At 47.9% G+C, this 20,898-nt stretch overlaps 1 protein-coding gene across 1 annotated transcript; it reads right to left on the bottom strand.

Annotated features, from left to right (window-relative positions):
* Nucleotides 1-568: 568 nt before the first annotated feature.
* LOC122654199 (flavonoid 3',5'-hydroxylase-like) lies at nt 569-20,642 on the bottom strand. The gene is made up of 2 exons (XM_043848190.1): nt 19,593-20,642; nt 569-1,198 (listed from the first exon to the last, which is right to left on the bottom strand). Exons 1-2 carry the CDS (start codon nt 20,640-20,642, stop codon nt 569-571), a joined length of 1,680 nt encoding a protein of 559 aa, XP_043704125.1.
* Between the last annotated feature and the right edge of the window lie 256 nt (nt 20,643-20,898).

Genomic DNA, 20,898 nt, shown 5'->3' with positions numbered 1-20,898 from the left:
AAAAAGAAGCAGAGAATTAATGGAGAGAACGAACCAGATAAATCGATACCGTGATTTCAGATGGGCGAAATCCTAGTTAAAATGGTGTTAATTCCTCATAAAATTCATTCCTGTAAATGGAGTTCCCTTGGTGAGTCGAGCAATGTCAGAAATTACGGAGGGACACTTTCTCAGGACGAGTCGAACCAACCACTTAAGCTAAGACGTTGCTTCACCGAAGAGAGAGAATATTAGCATTTGGTAAAGTTGGTTCGTTGATGGTGCAGGTAAAGAAAGGGTAAAATAATTCTTTCACACCAATAGTTAACAGTGGCCTAACATCATTACTGCAGAAAGAGACATTTGAGTTTTAAAAAAAATCAAGGGATGATCTGAGTTCAATTGAAAATCAAGGGGTGATCTGTAATTTATCCATAAAAATTTAATAAACTCCCACACCCATTCTAACAATATAGCTGTAGACTTTAAGAATTATTGTTGTTGCATCGATTATCTCAACCTTACAACATTGAAAAGTTCTACATTAAAGAGACCAAGATGAACTTAAAAGATTACATAAACTAGGATTTCAATTGTAGAGTGTGAGGTCAAATAACCTAGGTGATGGGATCGCAACAAGGGGTGTTGCCTTCTTTAATTCCATTCCAAACTTATCTGACATATCAAGTTCCACATCATTTGGCAATTTCCACTGGAATGAATGCAAAGCCGACGCCAATAGGTATGGTACCATTCTTTCTGCCATAGGGATTCCTACACATATCCTTCTTCCTGATCCAAATGGAATATATCGAAAATCTGTACCACTAAAATCATGTTCATCACTATCCGATTTCAAGAACCTCTCCGGCTGGAACTCCAAGGGGTTATCCCAAGCCATAGGATCTCTCTGTATTGCACACGCATTCACTATAACTTTGGAGCCCTTCGGAACCATAAAGCCGCCTAAGTTGCAGGATGCACTTGGGCATCGAGGAATCAAGAAAGGAGCAGGTGGGTGAAGCCGCAGGACTTCCTTCACCACTGCATGGAGGTAATGCAATTTAGGCAAATGAGACTCTTCCACCATATTCTTCAACCCCACTACCTCTTCTAGCTCTTCTTCAGCTTTCTTCATTATATGTGGGTGTTTCAATAGCTCAGCCAGTGCCCACTCCACTACGCTCGATGTTGATTCAGTTTCAGCCACCATCATGTCCTGTGAATATATATATAAAATTTAGTGAGTCAGGCAAGTACCACTGATGTATTTGTAGTGAGAACAACGTTTGATACCATACACACAATTTAACTAATGGGGTCCGTGTTTTTTAAAAACTCATCCCAACCTTGAGTCCTCTTAACTCAGTCCAAGCCCAATCCGGCCCAGACGTTGGGGTGAGATATCTCAATTGAGGGTTGATCCTAATTGATCCTGATTTTTGTCAGGGCCTTGAGCCTAGCTGTTCTTTTATTATTGTTGCGTGTGAAAACCTCCGGTACTTGGTTCGCCCGTGGATGAACCTGCAAAAACCAAGCAATGAGCGCAAGAGGGCCGGTGTGGCTCCGGCCTAGGACTCTCCGATGCTCAAGTCAGGTCTTCAACGCGACAGCGTAACTGCGTAGTAAAAAGCAAGATGAGGAATAGTGCTCCATACCTGGGTATTTATAGAGTAAGGAGGAGATGAGACGGTTGAAAGAGTCCTAGTATGGTAGGAGTCCTTCTTTCGGAAGGTTCTCTCGCGTGGAGCGGAGTGGAGAGTTATTTTCGGGGTCGGACTCTTATTAAGGTAAGAGTCCATGTAGAGTGTGATTCCGTGTTGCGCTGGGATCGTGGCTCGGTCCTTATCCCATGATTCTCGGGATGTGCTGACGTGGCCCGGAGATCCCCGGTGGGGTGCTATGAGAGCCTCAATGGAGGAGGGCTCGGCCTACGAGGTCGGCCCGTGGGGTCGGCAATGGAGGTCGGCCCGGGAGGAGGTCTCGGCCGCGAGCTCGGCTAGGAGTCTATGGCTGACCCGTATAATCTCGGCCTCAGCCACCGACCAGCTCGCTCAAACCAGGCTTTGTCAGGTGACTTATCGGAGATGGGGTCGGCCCAATTTCCTGCTCGGCCCAACTCGGTTCTCGGACTGAGGTCGGGTCGGCCACGTGGCAGCCTCTGATAGGTGGGGTGTTTTATGCCTCATCACAGGCCCCCCCACTCATCAGGTGTCGGCTCGGCGTTGATGAGTGAAGTTTCCTGGGCGCTTGTCTGGAAGATTCTTGCGGTTGGGCCGAGATTATTTATTGCTGCGGATTTGACGTTGCACGATCTGACGGTTGGGTGTCCGTGCCACTTCAGCAGAGTCATTATGGCGGGCTCGGGAATTCGAAACGTCCTTTGATCTGGGCCGTTGGATCATGCTGAGCTCTGGTCGGCCGTTGGATCAGTAAAACCCAAGGATTATAAATAGGCGACTCCTAACTATTCATTCTTCACTGCTCTAAGTTATTGACTTCTCGGCAAGTTTGGAACCGTCAACTAGGTAGATCTCGTCGTTTGCTTGCTCGTGATCGACTCGGCCGAAGCTTCGTTCGTGATCGACTCGGCCATCGTTTCGTTCCCGCTCAGCTCTTCTTCAACCAGTAAGTCTTCTCCGCCCAGTATGTCAGTTGGTAGTAGTCCTATGGGCGAACTGCTCGCCAGGGCGGCAGAGGGCGCTAGTCCGAGCCGAGAACTCCCCACTCGCTCTCCCACCATAGACCTGTTGGGCTCGACCTCAGACGAGCCCGATGTAGTGGAGCTTCGTCAGGCCGAGGTGGCCGAGCCCCCGTTACCCATGGAGTTTGACCACGCGGCCCAATCCACAGCCGCAGACCGGGCCGAGAACTCCGGGTCGTCCTCATCCGATGAGGAATCAAGTGAGGGAGATTCGTCCGAGATGGGGGTTGGCTCGGTAAGCTCGTCTACCGACGCCCCTGAGCCCGAGGAAGGCAGTGTCGGCACTGTTCCGAGCACGATCACGGAGGCCGACCTCGACTATCTGAGGACGACCTACGCCATCCCCGAGGACATTCAGCTCCGAGTTCCTAATCCCGGGGAGATGGCCTGCTTCATCAGGCCCGGCGAGGTGGCTCTGTACGAGACGCCCTTCAAGTATGCGTTTCGGCTCCCCGTTCTCAGCCTGGTGGACCAGATCTTGGACCACTTCCACCTGTCTCCTGGTCAGCTGGTGCCGAACTCTTGGCTGGCCGTGTACGGCTTCTACGCCCTGTTCTGCGAGATGGGCCGAGGTGCGAGCGTGGCGCTTTTCTCTCGGCTCTTCTTCCTGAAGAAGTCTCCCGAGAAGGGGTGGTATTACTTCTGCCGCCGATCAGGGAAGAGTGCGGCTCTAGGCGGTCACAAATTTCTGGTCGGCACGCCGACCTTCAACAAGTATTGGAAGCCCCATTTTTTCTTTGCTTCCATTCCCAACAGCCCTCTCCGAACCGAGTGGAAGGAGATGAATCTGAACTATGTAAATAGAGTACTACCCCTGACCGAGAACGAGATGACCTCGCTCGACCTGATGCCCAAAGTCCGCCCTTCGATGTTCTCCAGCTTCGGACGAGGGGTTTCTTCGAGTTGGCATATGACCCCTGGTAGGAATCCTTGCCGAGCTTATCTCAGTTGTCCGAGCCGACCCCTTTACTTAGTTTTCTTTTCCTTTTCTGACTTGTTTTTTATGTTTTCGGTTTCTCTTGCAGTGGTCGGCCACATTCCTCCAATGGACACAGCTCGGCTGAAGGCCGAGATTATCGCGGATAGGAAGAAGAAGAATGCCGAGAAGAGACCCCGGGGCGAGTCCTCCAAGGCCTCCAAGGGCAAGGGGGTGATGCCGGGACCATCGGACGCGGTGGTCGGTCTGGAGGCCGAGAAGAACACGGGTCAAGCCGGGTCTCCGAGGAAGGGGAAAGGCCGAAAAGGCGAGAGGAGCCCGCCGAGAGACATCAAACGCCAAAAGCTCTCGGTAAACCTGACGAGTGGCGGCCTTCCGCCCGTGGCTTCTCCCACCAACATCTCCCGATACATCCTGGGGAGGGCTTCGGCCAACAACGTCCCTGTGAGGCCGACCTGGCGCCTCTTCCCTGGGGACTCGGCCGCTCACGCCAAGGAATGGCTGGATGCAGGTCGGCTCCCAGCCGACAAGGAGAAGCTCGAGGCGCTGTCCGACCCTGAGCTCCTCTCCACCCTATTTCAAGACTTCAATATGGTAAGTTTCCTTGTCGGCTCTTGCATATGATCTGATGTGTGTAGTTTATCCTGATTTTTTGTTCTCATGCTTTTTTGTAGGGGTTCGCCAAAGCAGTGGAGACCATGCTCCGCTTCGAGCGGCTCCTGACCGAGAACTATTCCTTGGACGTCCAGTGCAAGAAGGCTTATCAGGACGCCCAGGATGCCGTTCAGAGGCGTCGGGAGACCCAAGAGAAGCTCACCGCTGCTGAGGCCGAAGTGGAGAGCTCTCAGGCCGAGGTGGTCAGGCAGAGAGAGAAGGTCCGGGCTCTGCAGGCTCGGCTCGCCGAGGTGAAGGAGAAGGCCAAGGAAGATCTGGCCACGGCTCGGAGCGCGGCAGTCAGCGACTATCTCCAATCGGAGGAGTACGCCGATATCTGCCATGAGATCAGGAAGCCTCCCTTCGCCGAAGGTTTTGAAGCAGGCCGAGCTGAGCTTTTGGCCGAGATCAAGGCACGACTGATCTCAATCTCTCCCGCTTTGACGATGATGCGACTACTTTTGCAGGGGAGATGGGAGATGAGGAGGGAGCCGAGGTCACCCAAGCTCAGCCCCTTGAGGCACCTGCTCCAGCCGACGTCTTCCCTCTGGGAGCTGGACCCCAAGACCCTGCTGCCGAGCCCAATACCGTGGACGCCTCCGAGGGCGCCTCCAAGTCCCACGCCGAGGAGACGGAGATGTAATTTTTTTTTTTTTTTTTTTGTGTGTGTGTGGGGCCGAGCTGCCCCTTTTGTAACCGTGCCGATCAGTCGGCTTACAATGAATAAAACAACTTATTTTTGCCAGAATTTGTCTAAGTATTTGAACTCGGCGCCCTCAGCATTCTTTTCCTTGCGTATTCTGTTTTGTTTGTGGCCAAGCTGCCGAGTCGTTTCACTAACCGAGCTTAGGAACTCGTCTCTTTTTTATCCATGCCCAACGTTGTCGGCGGTTTCGGCCATGCAACGCCCGAGGTCAATGTGATCTTCGCTTTGGTTGGTTAATTCGCCTTTCCCTTCAGTCCGATTGGAGAGGCTATCATATAAGCGGACGCGTGGCCGAATATCCTTCTTGGCCGAGCCTAATGCCTTAGCTTGGTTTTGTACTTTGTTAGGCTCGGCCAAATAGGGATGTCGGCCCTTGAGAGGTCGGCCATGTCTATGTGGACAGGTCTTACGACTCGGCTGCCGACCTACGAGGGTCGGTCTTTGATGTCGGCCTGGTCTATGAGGACCGGTCTTATGGCTTGGCTGCCGACCTATGAGGGTCGGTCTTTGATGTCGGCCTGGTCTATGAGGACCGGTCTTATGACTTGGCTGCCGACCTATGAGGGTCGGTCTTTGATGTCGGCCTGGTCTATGAGGACCGGTCTTATGACTTGGCTGCCGACCTATGAGGGTCGGTCTTTGATGTCGGCCTGGTCTATGAGGACCGGTCTTACGATTTCGACTTGGGAGCTTGCCAATACGTTGAGTGTTGGAGAAAAGACTTTATTGAATCAAATGTCGGAACTGAAGCCGAATACAAGCATGCTCAATTATTGAAAAAACTTTTTCAAATTTTCCGAGTTCCAAGGTCTCGGTACCTTCTTGCCCCCCGGAGTCTGCAAGCGATATATGCCAGGGCGAATTTGCTTGGAGACTATGTACGGGCCTTCCCAATTTGGTGCTAATTTTCCTTGTTGCCTCGGCTGGGATGCGCTGAGTTTTTTGAGAACAAGGTCCCCTTGACGAAAATGCCGCTCTTTGACTCTTGAATCATAGTAGTTTGCCGTCTTCTGTTGGTACGCCGCGTTTCGGAGTAGGGCATTTTCTCGGACTTCATCGAGGAAGTCAAGATTGGCTCTCAGCCCATCTTCATAGGTCTTCTCATCGAAGTTGAGCACTCGGTACGATGAAGCCATAACTTCAACCGGTGCGAGGGCTTCGGTCCCATAAGCGAGGCGAAATGGACTCTCCCCGGTTGGAGTTCTTACAGTCGTCCGATATGCCCATAGGACGCTTGGGAGTTCTTCCACCCATCTCCCCTTGGCCTCATCCAACCTCCTCTTAATGCCGGCAAGTAATGTTCGGTTGGACACTTCTACTTGTCCATTTGCTTGTGGATGAGCTACCGAGATGGGTCGGAAGTCAATGTGGAAGTGCTCGCAGAATTCTCGGAAGGCCGGGTTATTGAATTGCGCGCCATTATCAGTGATGAGAACTTTCGGTAGCCCGAACCGGTAGATGACTTTATCCCGGAAAAATTTTTCCATGTTCTTCTCAGTGATGGTGGCAAGGGGCTCGGCCTCGACCCACTTGGTGAAGTAATCGATCGCCACTACTACGTATTTTCTGTTTCCCGATGCTGGGGTGAAATCTCCGAGAATGTCCATTCCCCACATAGCGAATGGGATTGGGCTCAGCATTGAGGTTAATTTTGTTGCTGGTCGGCTTGGGATTGGCGCGAACAGTTGGCACTTCTCACACGTCTTCACATATTTCATGGCCTCTTCTTGCATTCTTGGCCAATAGAATCCTTGCCGAAGTATCTTGTATGCAAGAGCTCGGCCGCCCATGTGACTCCCGCATATTCCCTCATGCACCTCGGCTAATGCATACTCGAACCCCTTCGGTCCCAGACATCGGAGAAGAGGGGCCAAGATTGCCCTTTTGTAGAGTACTCCGTCGATCATCGAGTACTTGGAAGATCGGATCTTGACCTTCCTTGCTTCGTCTCGGTTCCCCGGGAGCAGGTCATTCTCCAAGTAGTTGACAATGGGGTTCAACCAGGTCGGCCCATCCTCTTCAATGTGCTTTATGCTTTCTTCTTGTAAGGATGGCTTCTCCAATATTTCTATGTATACTGACCGGCTCAGATATTGGAGGTCGGCCTCGGCCAACCTAGATAAGGAGTCCGCCGCGGCATTCTCTTTTCTCGGTATTCGAGTCATCTCAAAGTGTTCGAGCTTGGAGATCAGATCTCGGGCTCGACCCAGGTATGCTATCATCCTTTCGTCTTTTGCCTCGTAGTCTCCGTTGACCTGGTTGACCACGAGTTGGGAGTCTCCTCGCACCTTCAACCGCTTTATGCCCATAGCTTTGCTGACTCGAAGTCCAGCTAGAAGGGCTTCATACTCAGCCTCGTTGTTTGAGGCGGGAAACTTGAACCTTAGGGCATATTGGACCAGAAAGCCTTCGGCGCTTACAAGTATTAGGCCGGCCCCGCTCCCTCCGGAATTGCTTGAGCCGTTAACATTCGTGGTCCAAATCGGGTCGGCCGTAGCCCCGACCTCCTCGACTGTCTTTTCTTCTCCAACCTCATGTTCGGGCCCCGTGCATTCGACGATGAAGTCGGCCAGGGCTTGTCCTTTTATCGCCGTCCTCGGTCGATAGCTTATATCGTATTCACTTAGCTCAACTGCCCAGGAAATCAGCCGTCCCGAAACGTCAGGTTTGTGTAATATCTTTTTGAGTGGCTGGTCGGTCAGTACCACGATCGGATGAGCTTGGAAGTACGGCCTTAGTTTCCTTGCAGCCGTGATTAGAGCGAATACTACTTTCTCGAACCCGGAGTACCTTGTCTCGGCATCAACAAGAACGTGGCTGATATAGTATATCGGCCTTTGAGTTCGACTCTCTTCCCTGATCAACACCGCACTGACCGCTACGGGAGTGGCGGCTAAGTAGACTTGAAGCTCCTCTTTTGGTTCAGGTCGGCTGAGAAGAGGCGGGTTCTCCAAATATTTCTTCAGCTCTTCAAAAGCTTCTTGGCATTCGGATGACCAGATAAAATCTTTTGGGTTCCGGATATTCTTTAGGGCCTTAAAGAACGGTAGGCACTTGTCGCCCGATCTCGACATGAATCGCGCCAACGCCGCCACACGTCCGTTTAGCCTTTGTACTTCTCGGATCGTCCTTGGAGGACTCATCTCTTGGATGGCTCTGATTTTTGCCGGATTGGCTTCGATGCCTCTGATAGAGACCATGAAGCCGAGGAACTTTCCCGAGGTTACGCCGAATGCACACTTGGCGGGATTCAGCTTCATCTGGTTCTTCCTCAATACGCCGAAGGCTTCTTCCAGGTCAGCCAAGTGGTGCTCGGCCTTCAAACTTTTCACCAACATGTCGTCCACGTAGACTTCCATGTTCTTTCCGATCTGCTCGCGGAATATATAGTTCACGAGGCGCTGGTATGTCGCTCCGGCGTTCTTCAATCCGAACGGCATGACCTTGTAGCAGAAATTCTCTTGGTCAGTTCGGAAGGCCGTGTACGACTCGTCCTCCTCATGCATCATGATTTGGTTGTAGCCGGAGTACGCGTCCATGAAACTCAGCATCTCGTGACCTGCCGTGGCGTCGATCAAGAGGTCGATCCGAGGTAGTGGGTACTCATCTTTTGGGCAGGCCTTGTTGAGGTCGGTGTAGTCGACACACATTCTCCACTTCCCGTTCGGTTTAGGGACCATGACGACGTTAGCCAACCAGGTCGGGAATTTCTCTTCTCGGATGAATCCTGATCGGCGAAGCTTCTCCACCTCTTCTTTGATTGCAGTTTGTCGATCAAGTGCGTAGTTCCTTCTCTTCTGCCGGATTGGTTTCCGACCCGGATCCACATGGAGTCGGTGCTCAGCTATATGTCTGGGTATGCCCGACATGTCAGCGGCTGACCAGGCGAAGACATCGGCGTTCGCTTTTAAGAAAACTCCGAGCCGCCTCCTTTGATCTTCATTTAGTAGTGATCCGAGCTGGACCACCTTGGCTGGGTCATCTTCGCTGAGATGAAGTGGGGTCAGGTCTTCCACGGGTCGCCCTCTTCTCTCGATAAGCTCATCCCGCTGATCTTCGGGGAGATGTACGACGCACATGGCCATTCCTCGAACATTACCCTTGTTTTGCTTGACGAAAGTAGCGTAGCACTCTCGTGCCTTCTTTTGGTCGCCTCGAACCTCGCCGACACCGTTCTCGGTGGGGAACTTCATCTTCAAGTGAGTCGGGGAGATGATGGCTTGGAGGGCGGTCAATGAAGGACGGCCGAGTATGGCGTTGAAAGCCACTACCGACCGTACCACCATGAATTTGACTTGGATCATCGCCTGGCATGGAGCTTGCCCAATTGTGACTAGTAGATCGATCGAGCCCTTGATGGTCGCGGCCGCTCCCGAGAACCCGTGAAGCGAGGTGCCTTCGGGCTTGAGCGCTTCGTCGCCGAAGCCAAATTGTCGGTACACTTCCAGTGACATAAGGTCCACGGATGCGCCGGTATCGACCAATACACGGTGTACGGGTCTGTTCGCAATTTCTACCTGCACCACTAAAGCATCGTCATGAGGTAAACTTATACCTTCGAGGTCGGCTTCCGTGAAGGAGATCGTCACCGCCGGCTTGAGTTTCTTGGCGGGCATCTCGGCTACTCCGACGAAGCGAGCGTTTGCCTTAGCCTTTCGAGTACTCTCTTGCCCGGGCCCTCCGAGGATAGTGTATATGGGGGCTCCCTTGTCATTGCTCGGCCCGGATCCGTCCTCCTTCTTCTCGGCTCGGACCTTGTCATCATCTCTTTCAACTCGCCTATTTTCGGCCCTAGGCTCGGCTCTTCTTTGATCTCGGTCATCAGGCCGCCGACCTCCACGATCTTCTCGGCCTCCTTTGACATATCGCTTCAAGTGGCCCGCTTTTATCAGCTCTTCGATTTCTCTTTTCAGCTGATAACAATCTTCGGTGTCGTGACCGATGTCCTTGTGGAATTGGCAATATTTGTTGGGATTCCGAGATGACCCCGTTTGCATCGGTCGGGGTCGGCGGATGTACCCCCCATCTTGTATTTGCATCAGGATCTCCTTGCGAGATGCATTCAATGGCGTGTAGTCGGGGCTCCGAGCTCGATCCGACCTGTCAGCTCGGCGATCCGTCCTTGGCCTTTTCTCTTTTCTTCGGTTGTCTATTGTCGGCCTTTTCTTGTCGGTACGACCCTCGTTGCCCTTCCGGGCTTGGAGGACCTCGGCCATATTTGCGAACTCGTTGCACCTCTCCAAGAGCTCGGCCAGGTTTCTTGTCGGCTTCCGGGCCAAGTCCTTGATAAGGTCCATATCGGCCAATCCGTTGCTCATAGCCGTATGGGCCGTGGCCTCATCCAAATCCTTGATATCTAAGGATTCCTTGTTGAAGCGGGAGACGAATGCTCGGATCGACTCGTCGGGCCTTTGCTTCACGCTGAGGAGGTTGACCGTGGTCTTCTTATGTTTCATACTACTCTGGAAGCGCGTGACAAAGGCTCGACAGAGTTGAGCGAAGCTTTTTATGGAATTCGGCGGCAACCAGGAAAACCATGAGGTCGCCGCGCCCTTGAGGGATGCAGGGAAGGCTCGGCAAGAAACGATCTCGGTTCCCCCGTACATGGTCATCATCGCATTAAAGTAGTTGATGTGATCTGTCGGGTCGGTCGTCCCGTCATACCGGTCGAACGAGGGAGGTTTGAAACCTTATGGCAGCGGCGCGGTCATGATCTCGGGAGGATAAGGGTGACGCCCGACCAAAGAGTAGGCGTCCGGGGTCGCCTGTTTCTTCAACCCCTCCACCTGCTCGGCCAAGTCTCGTAGCCGCTTCTCCAGCTCGGTTTCAGGTGCTCGGCCAACCGGCTCCTCGGCCCGGGGCCGATAGGGTCGGTCATCCCGTTGTAGTCGGCCATTCTGGTCAGCTCGGTCCTCACCACCCTTCCTTGTTCTTTTTTCTTCTTGGAAGTTGGACCCTCGGGGGCTCCCCTGTTGCTCTTCTCGGGGAGGTGAGCTCTGACCCCGGGGAGTATGACGCGATCCTTCTCCTTGTCTCGGCGCGCGCCTTTCAACCGGGTCTTTTCTTTGTTCTCGGAATCTCCTCGGCGGTTCGTCCTCTCCGATCCGTCTAGAAAATACCGACCTCCTCGCTACCGAGCCGGCCGGTTCAATTTCCTGCCCTGTTCGCGGGCTTTGGCGATGTTCTTGTTCACCCCGCCGAGCGCCTCTACTGGGGCGCGTAGGTGGAGTCTTCTGACGAGACGGGTGCGAGGACGCAGCCCGACTCGGCTCGGCCCTACGCCGGCCGCCATTTTGCTGCAGGTTTCTTTCAGGGTGAACCGGAGCTGGAGGGGGCGCGGCCAGCGGCTGGCCCATCAGCCCGCCTCGGACCATCTGGTTCATGAAGGCGCGCAGCATCTCGTTGGTGTGGAGCATCTGCAGCTGCAAATCCATAACCTGTCGATTATTTGCCGGGGCTTCTGGGTCCAAACTCTCCGGCAAGGGTGGCGGTGCAGGTAGGACATTCCCGTCCAAACTTGGCTCGGCCTGTATCCGGCTAGCCGCGGCCGTGGTTAGTGCACCTCCCCCATTCCCGCTCTCTGGAGGGGGAATGGTGCCCGTGATGGGCTGCGCACCACCTGCCCTAGGGGGTCTTCTGTTTATCCCCTGCCGAGAGGCTTCGGGGGGCGGTGATCGTCTCGTCGGCACAACGGGTTGCGGCTCCTCCGTACGGGAAGTAGAGCCGTGCTGCCCTGACCTCTTATGCACCATTATTATTGTTCTGGGAATTGGCAGAAACGACGATGCTTGCCGATGTCGTTCCCACAGACGGCGCCAAATCTGTTGCGTGTGAAAACCTCCGGTACTTGGTTCGCCCGTGGATGAACCTGCAAAAACCAAGCAATGAGCGCAAGAGGGCCGGTGTGGCTCCGGCCTAGGACTCTCCGATGCTCAAGTCAGGTCTTCAACGCGACAGCGTAACTGCGTAGTAAAAAGCAAGATGAGGAATAGTGCTCCATACCTGAGTATTTATAGAGTAAGGAGGAGATGAGACAGTTGGAAGAGTCCTAGTATGGTAGGAGTCCTTCTTTCGGAAGGTTCTCTCGCGTGGAACGGAGTGGAGAGTTATTTTCGGGGTCGGACTCTTATTAAGGTAAGAGTCCATGTAGAGTGTGATTCCGTGTTGCGCTGGGATCGTGGCTCGATCCTTATCCCATGATTCTCGGGATGTGCTGACGTGGCCCGGAGATCCCCGGTGGGGTGCTATGAGAGCCTCAATGGAGGAGGGCTCGGCCTACGAGGTCGGCCCGTGGGGTCGGCAATGGAGGTCGGCCCAGGAGGAGGTCTCGGCCGCGAGCTCGGCTAGGAGTCTATGGCTGACCCGTATAATCTCGGCCTCAGCCACCGGCCAGCTCGCTCAAACCAGGCTTTGTCAGGTGACTTATCGGAGATGGGGTCGGCCCAATTTCCTGCTCGGCCCAACTCGGTTCTCGGACTGAGGTCGGGTTGGCCACGTGGCAGCCTCTGATAGGTGGGGTGTTTTATGCCTCATCAATTATTATTATTATTATTATTATTTTATATGTACCAAAAAAATAGACAAAAAAAAAATAAAATCAATCGTTCTTAAAAATAACTCTTAAAGCCTTAAATGTAATATGTAATAATAATTAGGGAAAAAGATCTTTGTCTGGGAGTGTGGCATACATCAGCACTCCCATGAGTCTATCTCTCTCCTCCTCAAAACAAAGGGCAGAGGTGTCTTTTCACATGGGGAAAAAGATCTCTATCTGGGAGGGTGGGATTTCCATTATTCATGGCGGTGGGGCGGTCATTTCGCTCCTTTTGTCTAGGGGTAAGGGTCACGCTCCTCTCCACAAAAACCATTTCCCCTTAAAATACAGTTATATAAAATGAGGGTTGGACTGGCCGTGCGAGGTTAAGCCCAAGGCTTTAGCCCAAGCCCGGCTAGACCCAGTCCCAAACTTAAAATTCCAACCCAAGCTCACTTTGCGGGCTGAAAAGCTTGGCCTAGGCCTTATCTCACAGTCATTCAAATGGAACATTCCCACATAATATCTGAACAGCTGTGAGTTGTTCACATACACACATGTACGTGAACATTCCCTGCACTTGGTTCAAGTTCACAAATCCAAATTTATAGAGAATGGATCATCTGCACGTACCAACAGGTGAACGTACATGTGAGAGCTAATCATATTTTAATTCTGTTTCTATACAAACCCCTCCTCCCCTTGTAAAAGGAAAAAATAGGACAGGTGGTTGGCTCTCACATGTACGTTCACCTGTGGTACGTGCAGAGGAACCGAACTCAATTTATACACCTAAAGTGAAAACAACAGAGTTCAAAATCAACCTATGACTCCTCTACTTCCGCCTGCCCGGTACTGCTGTTTGCCCCGTACACAAGCAAAGCAGAAAGTACCACCTTAACCCCCTGCTCGGACAAAGCACTTGGGCAGGGGTAATGCAGTACATTCCACCTTGCTTGTGTGTGGGACACACACGGCAGTAGGGGCAGGCGGAAGTAGAGGAGTCGGACGCATTGTTGTTCTCTACTGGCACGGGCTTCAATCCAGATCATCTACGGCACCCTGCCCAGAGCGGCCTGAGGGGCGCACAAACAGGGCACCCTATAATGACCGCCTTACCTAGGGATGTAAATGGATAGCCGAAAATCCCTATCCGATCCGTGTCCGAATCCGTTTAGGGGCTTCCGAATCCAGAATTTTGGTTCCGAATAATATCCGAATCCGTCCGAAACTTAATCGGATTCGGATTCAGATAGTTCCAATTCGGATCGGATAAATATCCGGGTTTTTTTTTATTCGATTATAAATATTATTATTTTAATATAGAATAAAAACATATGGCATATTACTATATTACCCTAATCTAATCCTAATTTCTAACCCCAACCACCCAAAGTCCCAAACCCTAATCGATCACGGCCTCACAATTTCACAAAGTCGAAGGGACTCATCTTCTTCTCCCAAACCCTAACTGAGTTCCGCCGCTCTCTCCACTCTCCAACTCTCCAAGCCCACTGCTGTGTCTATGTCGATCTTCTCTAGTTCTATGTAGGTATGTCTTCCTCTCTCTTTCTTTTCCTCTTTCCATGGATACATATCATCTAATACAACCTATTTGGTTCTTCCTACAGCCTGCAACGAGCGGTCATGGCAAACTGTGTTTTTCTATAGTTGGATTCTGCTACTTCTTCTCTGCCTCGTGGCAAGTACCTACACAATCGCCATACCATAGCGATTCCAGGTAGAGTGACACTAACTTATGCGACTTCTTCTCTGTCTTTTTTTTCTATAGTTGGATTATGGCTCCTTGTAAGGTTATATTTTTGCTTTTTAATATTGGGTGGAAGTTACAAGTGTTGGCTTCTTCTCTATTCCCTAAATTTAGCCTAGTTGTAGATGCGGTGATGTTTGGCTTTTATGTTTTGGCTTTTGTGTTTAAAAATAGCATATGTATGTGTTTGAACTGGCTGACATTCCAATACTAATCCTTAGCCACCATGAAAATCAATAGACAAATTATGATCTGGTCTCAAAAGTTTTCTATGGAATTAATAGATACGGGCAGTTGAATGAAAAAAGAGCTGCAACAATATTTACCAAATTTAATATTGTTGATTCTCAGACTCACTTGTAAGGCTCCTTGCCAGTTCGAGCAGAGTCGTTTTCACAGAGGTTACCTTAGTTTGGAGTTGCAATGATTCTGTAACTCACCATGTTGAAACTAACCTATTTGTTTGCTTAATTTGTGAACTGTTTTTTTTTTTTTGGGGGATTTTTGGTGTGTAACTGTGTATAGAGAAGCATTTTCAGCTAGCCATTGTGACATGCAAGGTAGCCTCGGGATTTGTAGCCAACAGACTAGTTGGCTAATGCTATGAGCACTTATGTTAGTCTTATGTTGATTTGTAACAAATTCCTCATGGCCAGCAACTAGTTTTAGGCCAAATGGATTGAACACTTAAAGAAAAATTCATCTTAAAAGAGAATTTAATAACGTTTCTGTCCGGAATTCAAAAGAAGAAAAACATGAAATAAGATCCTCATCTGCCTACAAAATTCTGGTGCTTGGGATATGGATGCATTAATTGGTGGGTGGGTCATGAACTTGATCATGGGTGGGTTTCCACATCCCTCTTTCTAGATCGCTTATTTATTTATTTATTTTACTTCTGTTGAAAGTTCAATTTTCTTAAAGATATATGAAGATAAAATAGATATATATGTTCAGTACTTGGAAAGAAATTCAACCTCAAACTTGTGAGATTGAGAAGTTAAAATTTGGCTCTTGGACACTTGGAGGAGCCACCCAATCTCCATCCAATTGATAATTTCTGCCCACCTGGGTTACCTCTTCAAAAATAGACCTAGCAATCTAGCATTTGATAAAGAATTAACCTAGCTTCCCTCGCAAAGAAGAAGCAAACAACATATACTTTTTTGTCATAGTTTGATATATTATATTGTACTAAATATTAGAAATACATTGGTTACTTTTCTTGGCATTCCAATTTTTCAAATGTGATCACCATCTTTTATAACTAATGATGGTAAATAACTGTTAATTGAGTATATAAAGGACAACTTGATGTACTTTTTTTTTTTGCTTTACTATTCTCTTATATCTTCACTTTGTTCTTTTTTTATTGATACTTTGTAATAGATACTTGACATTGCTATTGTTTTTTTATTTGTTTGTTGATGTTTGATAATTGCCTAATTGTAGAGACTAGAAATGGATGATCTTCATTGTAGTACTGCATCAGCTGCTACACCTGGTAGTGTTGTTGCTCCATCTAGTACTAATCCTAAGGAGAGTGAGAATGAGGAGACAAGTAAACATAAAGATGATGAGAAAGGGGAGAAGGATAATTGTGTGGGTGGCAAACGTCAAAAAATTACATCCATAGTTTGGAAGGACTTTGATAGGGTTGTCAAAGATGACAAGGTGACAGCTACTTGTAAGCATTGTGGAAGAGTCTTTAATGGCTCGAGTTCTATGGGGACATCTCATTTAAATAACCACAAAAAAACTTGTAATAGGAGGACCCATAAAGATGTTGGTCAACAACTTCTTTCAATGACACATAGTACTACAAGTGAGTCTACTAAGGTGGGAAGTTATAAGTTTGATCCTGAGCTCATCCGAAAACATTTTTCTCGAATGATTGCCAAACATGCTTATCCATTCAACATGGCTGAACATGAATATTTTCAAATATTTGCAAAAAATCTAAATCCCATGTTCAAGTTTTATTCAAGGAAAACAGTGAAAAAAGATGTTATGGGTATCTTTGAAGAAGAGAAGATAAAAATATATAAGGAGTTGGACAAGTTGTCTTCTAATGTTAGTTTCACTACAGATTTGTGGACATCAGAACACCAAAATCTTGATTATTGTGTTTTGACCTGTCACTACATTGATGATGAGTGGAACTTACATAAGAAGATCATTTCTTATAAGATGCTTCCAACCCCCCATACTGGGGAAGCTATAAGTAAGCACATAAAGACTCAATTGTTAAGTTGGAATCTTGACAAGAAGGTTTGCTCCATAGCAGTGGATAATGCATCCACAAATGATGTTATGATAAATCATCTAAAAGACTGGATTAGTCGAAAAGGAGCATTGATAAAGAATGGAGATATTTTTCATGTGCGATGTTGTGCACATATTTTGAATCTTATTGTTCAAGATGGATTGGTAGAGCTTAGAGATGCACTGATGAAGATTCGGCACATGGTTAAGTGGATAAATTCATCACCATCAAGATTTGAGAAATGGAAGTATGCTCTGTCTCAAAGTAGATTGTCTGATAAAAAGAGTGTTTCTTTGGACGTTCCAACACGGTGGAATTCCACTTATGAAATGCTTCATAATGCTTTAGAGGTGAAAGTAGCTTTCGAACGTTTGGCAGAATTGGATAACAATTTCAAGACTTTGCCAACTATGGAGGAGTGGGAGAAGTGCCAAAAAATTGAGCAATGTCTAGAAATTTTTTATGATGCCACCATGCACATGTCGGGTTGCAAGTATCCTACTGCAAATTTCTACTTCAAAGATGTGTGTGATATTCTTTCGAAGATACGTGGATGGGAACAAAGCAAAGATGATTGTATTAGTTCTATGGCTATCACCATGAGATTAAAATATGAGAAATATTGGAAGGGTGCTAGTTTGTTTATGGCGCTTGGGGCTATTCTTGATCCTCGCTACAAGATGACACTTATTATGTTTTGCATGCGTAGGATTTGTGGGAATATTGATACTGAACATTATGTTTCACAAATCAAATTTGATGTGGCTGACCTCTATGCTAGGTATGCAAGTAAGTTTAGTAGTTCTTGTACTCAATCTATTGGCGATCTCTCTGATAGTATTGCCAACAGGAATGAGTCTTCTGATGGAAGTTTTAAAAAAGAGAAAAAAAATTACAATGATGATTTCAAGAAATTTGTAGCTGAGGAGTACAGTGTTTTAATGCAACCCTCAAAGTCTGAATTGGATCGATACTTGGAAGAAAGTTTATTTCCTGATGTCGATGATGATTCTTGCTTTGATATTTTACATTGGTGGAAAGTCAATGGCCCCAAATTTCCAATCCTTTCCGAATGGCTCGTGATATCTTGGCTGTTCCGGCTTACGACGTTGCTTGCGAATCTGCCTTTAGTGTTGGAGGTAGATACATTACTGAATCTCGTTCTTTGTTACTTCCGGACGTTGTTGAAGCTTTACTTTGTTTGAGAGACTGGTTACCATCATTTAAGTTTGGTAAGTATTTACTAAGTTTATAATTTTAGCTATTTTGATATTTATAATGCACATGAGTACATGATATAAATTTATTGTTTTCCTACTAATTTGGGTATTTCTGTTTTGTTTAATGGATCAGATTCCACTGTGGATGTATGAGCATGACTAGCAAGTGTTAGTTGTTGGTGTTATTTCTACTATTGGTAACTTTTGATCTTAATCTCTTTGTCTTGAGATTTTGTTAAATTCTTAGATTTCTGATTTTTTTTTTTTTTTTTTTTTTTTTTTGCCTGTAGGATCAATGTTTGGAGGTGGTCTTATCATCCTTTGGAAAATCAAAGAAAAGTTATTTTTGTAACGGGTTATGGATGGTACCGTGATTTGTAATGTTTTGAATCATGAAACAATGGGATAGGATCTTTATCACCTCCAGTTTGCTGACCGGCCCAGTTCCCAAGTTCCTCTAACAAAGGGGGGCTGAAATGACCTCTCTACCCATGCCCAAACACCCTGCCCGGGTGGGGTCCACCATCCCCCTATTAGAGGAACTGGGGAACTGGGCCGGTCAGCAAACTGGAGGTGATAATTTTCCCAATGGGATATGGGTGCTATTGTTGGGTTTGTTGAATTTGTTGAATTAATTTTGCCTTAAAACTTACAAGCACAACTTTACTCAAGAATGTGGATCAATGGTTAATGTATTACTGTAGTTTTAATTATGCAGTTAACTTAGTCAACCTTAATTTACTTATGTATTTTCATCTTAGGGAATTTATATTTCTTACCTTAGAATTATTCGGTTTATTGTTATTCATATGTTCAATTTTTTTATACTTTATTGTTTTTGCAAGGACCTTAGATCTAAATGTAAATGTTGCTCTTTTTCCTTTCATTTTTAAGTAGCAAATAATTATATACAGACGTACAGCAATGGCATTCTTTAGTTTATTACCTGTAGTTACTCTAAATACAGAATTGTGATGTGCATTCTTTGGTGTATTACCTGTAGACTGTAGTTCATACTTCATAGTGCATCTATTACATCTGTATATGGTTAGATTCATTCAATTTATGACAGATCCATTTGATAATCAGGAGGCAGATCAGCCCTGATCCTTTGTGATTATGATCCAAATCTGAATCAAGTATAAAGACTATGAATATCTTACGTGCATGTGTTTTTATTTTTTATGTCATGAAATAGGGAATTTTAACTGTTTAAAATCCAAGTGCATCCCAAATAAATTGATTTGTTTTTCACTTATCCAGGGGGCACACTGGTCATTGCGTGCGTGGTTGTGTTTCGGTGCAGATACACGCCCCGTAGCATGACTGGTTAACGTTCATTTTCCCATAAAATAAATGACCATTTATCTTACTAAACGGATATTTTATCGGATCGGATAATAATCGGATATCCGATAAACATCCGAATTCGGATACGGTATTAAAGATCAACTTTCCGGCGGATATCGGATCGGATTCGAATAGTTATTTTAATAAACGGATTCGGATACGGATAGTGGTAAATCCGAGCCGAATCCGATCCGTTTACATCCCTAGCCTTACCCCCGCTTGGGCAAGATGCTAGGGCAGGGGTAAGGCGATCATTACAAGGGCCCTGTTTGTGCGCCGCTCAGGCCGCTCTGCCCGTGGCGCCGTAGACGATCAGGGTATGAATAGGGATTATTAACAAGTAAGTAATTGGTGCCAACACCTAACAACCTCGAATATTTCTGATAGTTTATCTTAAAACCACCGTAACCTGGGCTATTTAAATACTAATCAATTCGACAAGTCTGAGCCCAAAAAGAAAAGGTAACGTACCAAGAACAAGGCCTTGATGTGGGAGATGGTAAGGCCAGGAGATCCTTCCTTGTCCTTGAGATCAAGATTTAGCTGCTGTAGTAAGATCTGCAGGAGATCTTTGGCTTGTTTGCCATCTTCATTCCCTTCCCGTCGCTCGCTACCTCTTTCTCTTTCTCGATCCCTTTTTAATCGTTCTTCGATGACGGAATCCAACATCCGATCGAACCACGAAATCTCCTTCTTCATCCGCCGCACATTACCTTGGATATCAAGCCACGCCACCACCGGAAATAGATCCGAAATATTTGGCTCTCCCAAAAGCTTCACAACTCTGTCCATTACTCGCCGAACCTCGACAGTGGTGCGCCGCCCTTCCTCCCCTTCAAGTGTATCACCCCATAACATCCTGGTTATGACATTGAAAGTGGTGAGGAACATCTTCTCCCCAACATCGATCGGGGAGCCAACCTCGGAATAGATTTGGCTCGCCATGTGGCGGACCTCTCTTCGCCGGAGACCATACAGAGCCTCGAGCCTCTTGTGGTTTAGCATCTCCGAGACACAGATCTTACGGAGCATCCGCCAATGGTCACCGTATGGTGAATATACCATATCAACGCCCCCGTAAGTGGCAGTAGCCGCCACTGCTATCAGATCGTGGTTGGCAAATACGGTGTCTTGATCTTTGAAGACCTCCTTTGCCAGTGACGGTGACGTCACCACAATACAGAGCTTGCTGCCTAGTCGGAGTTTCATGATGGGACCATAGGTTTCAGCAAACTTGGCGAAACTACGGTGGAGCTCGGTACCGATGAAAGGGAGGTTGCCCACTATCGGCAGGCCTCGTGGCCCTGGAGGCAGTGGCGATCGCTCCCTCCTTGACCAACGCCACCACCGTGCCACTATTGTGGCGGTGGCCAACACCAGAAAGATCGATAGCACACGAGTAGCCCATGCTGCGTTAAAGAAGTAATCGTCTTTCCAGTATTGATAGAGCTCACTGTCGGACAACCACCACCATCGCGACAAAGCATAAGAAGCATCAGAAACCTTGGAGATCAGAGACATGGCAGGGACATAGACCGTAAAAAGTGGGAGCGGCGATAAGCTCTACTGAGATTATGCAATAATGCGAAGCCTGATATTGACACGAAATGACGCTTTCGTGTACTGCCATGCACGGTGCACATTGACGACCATCATTAAATACACTGATCCAGTAATGTAAGAAAATAATAATAATAATTAAACTACCCTCGCCCACCCACTATGATAAAAAGTAGATAAATGCATTTGATGAAGGCCGTGGATGTGGACATGAATT

The sequence above is a fragment of the Telopea speciosissima genome, chromosome 1, assembly GCF_018873765.1.
Source record: "Telopea speciosissima isolate NSW1024214 ecotype Mountain lineage chromosome 1, Tspe_v1, whole genome shotgun sequence".
Taxonomy (NCBI): domain Eukaryota; kingdom Viridiplantae; phylum Streptophyta; class Magnoliopsida; order Proteales; family Proteaceae; genus Telopea; species Telopea speciosissima.
Note: the sequence above shows the minus strand (reverse complement) of the source record. Positions and strands in the feature narration are given on the sequence as shown.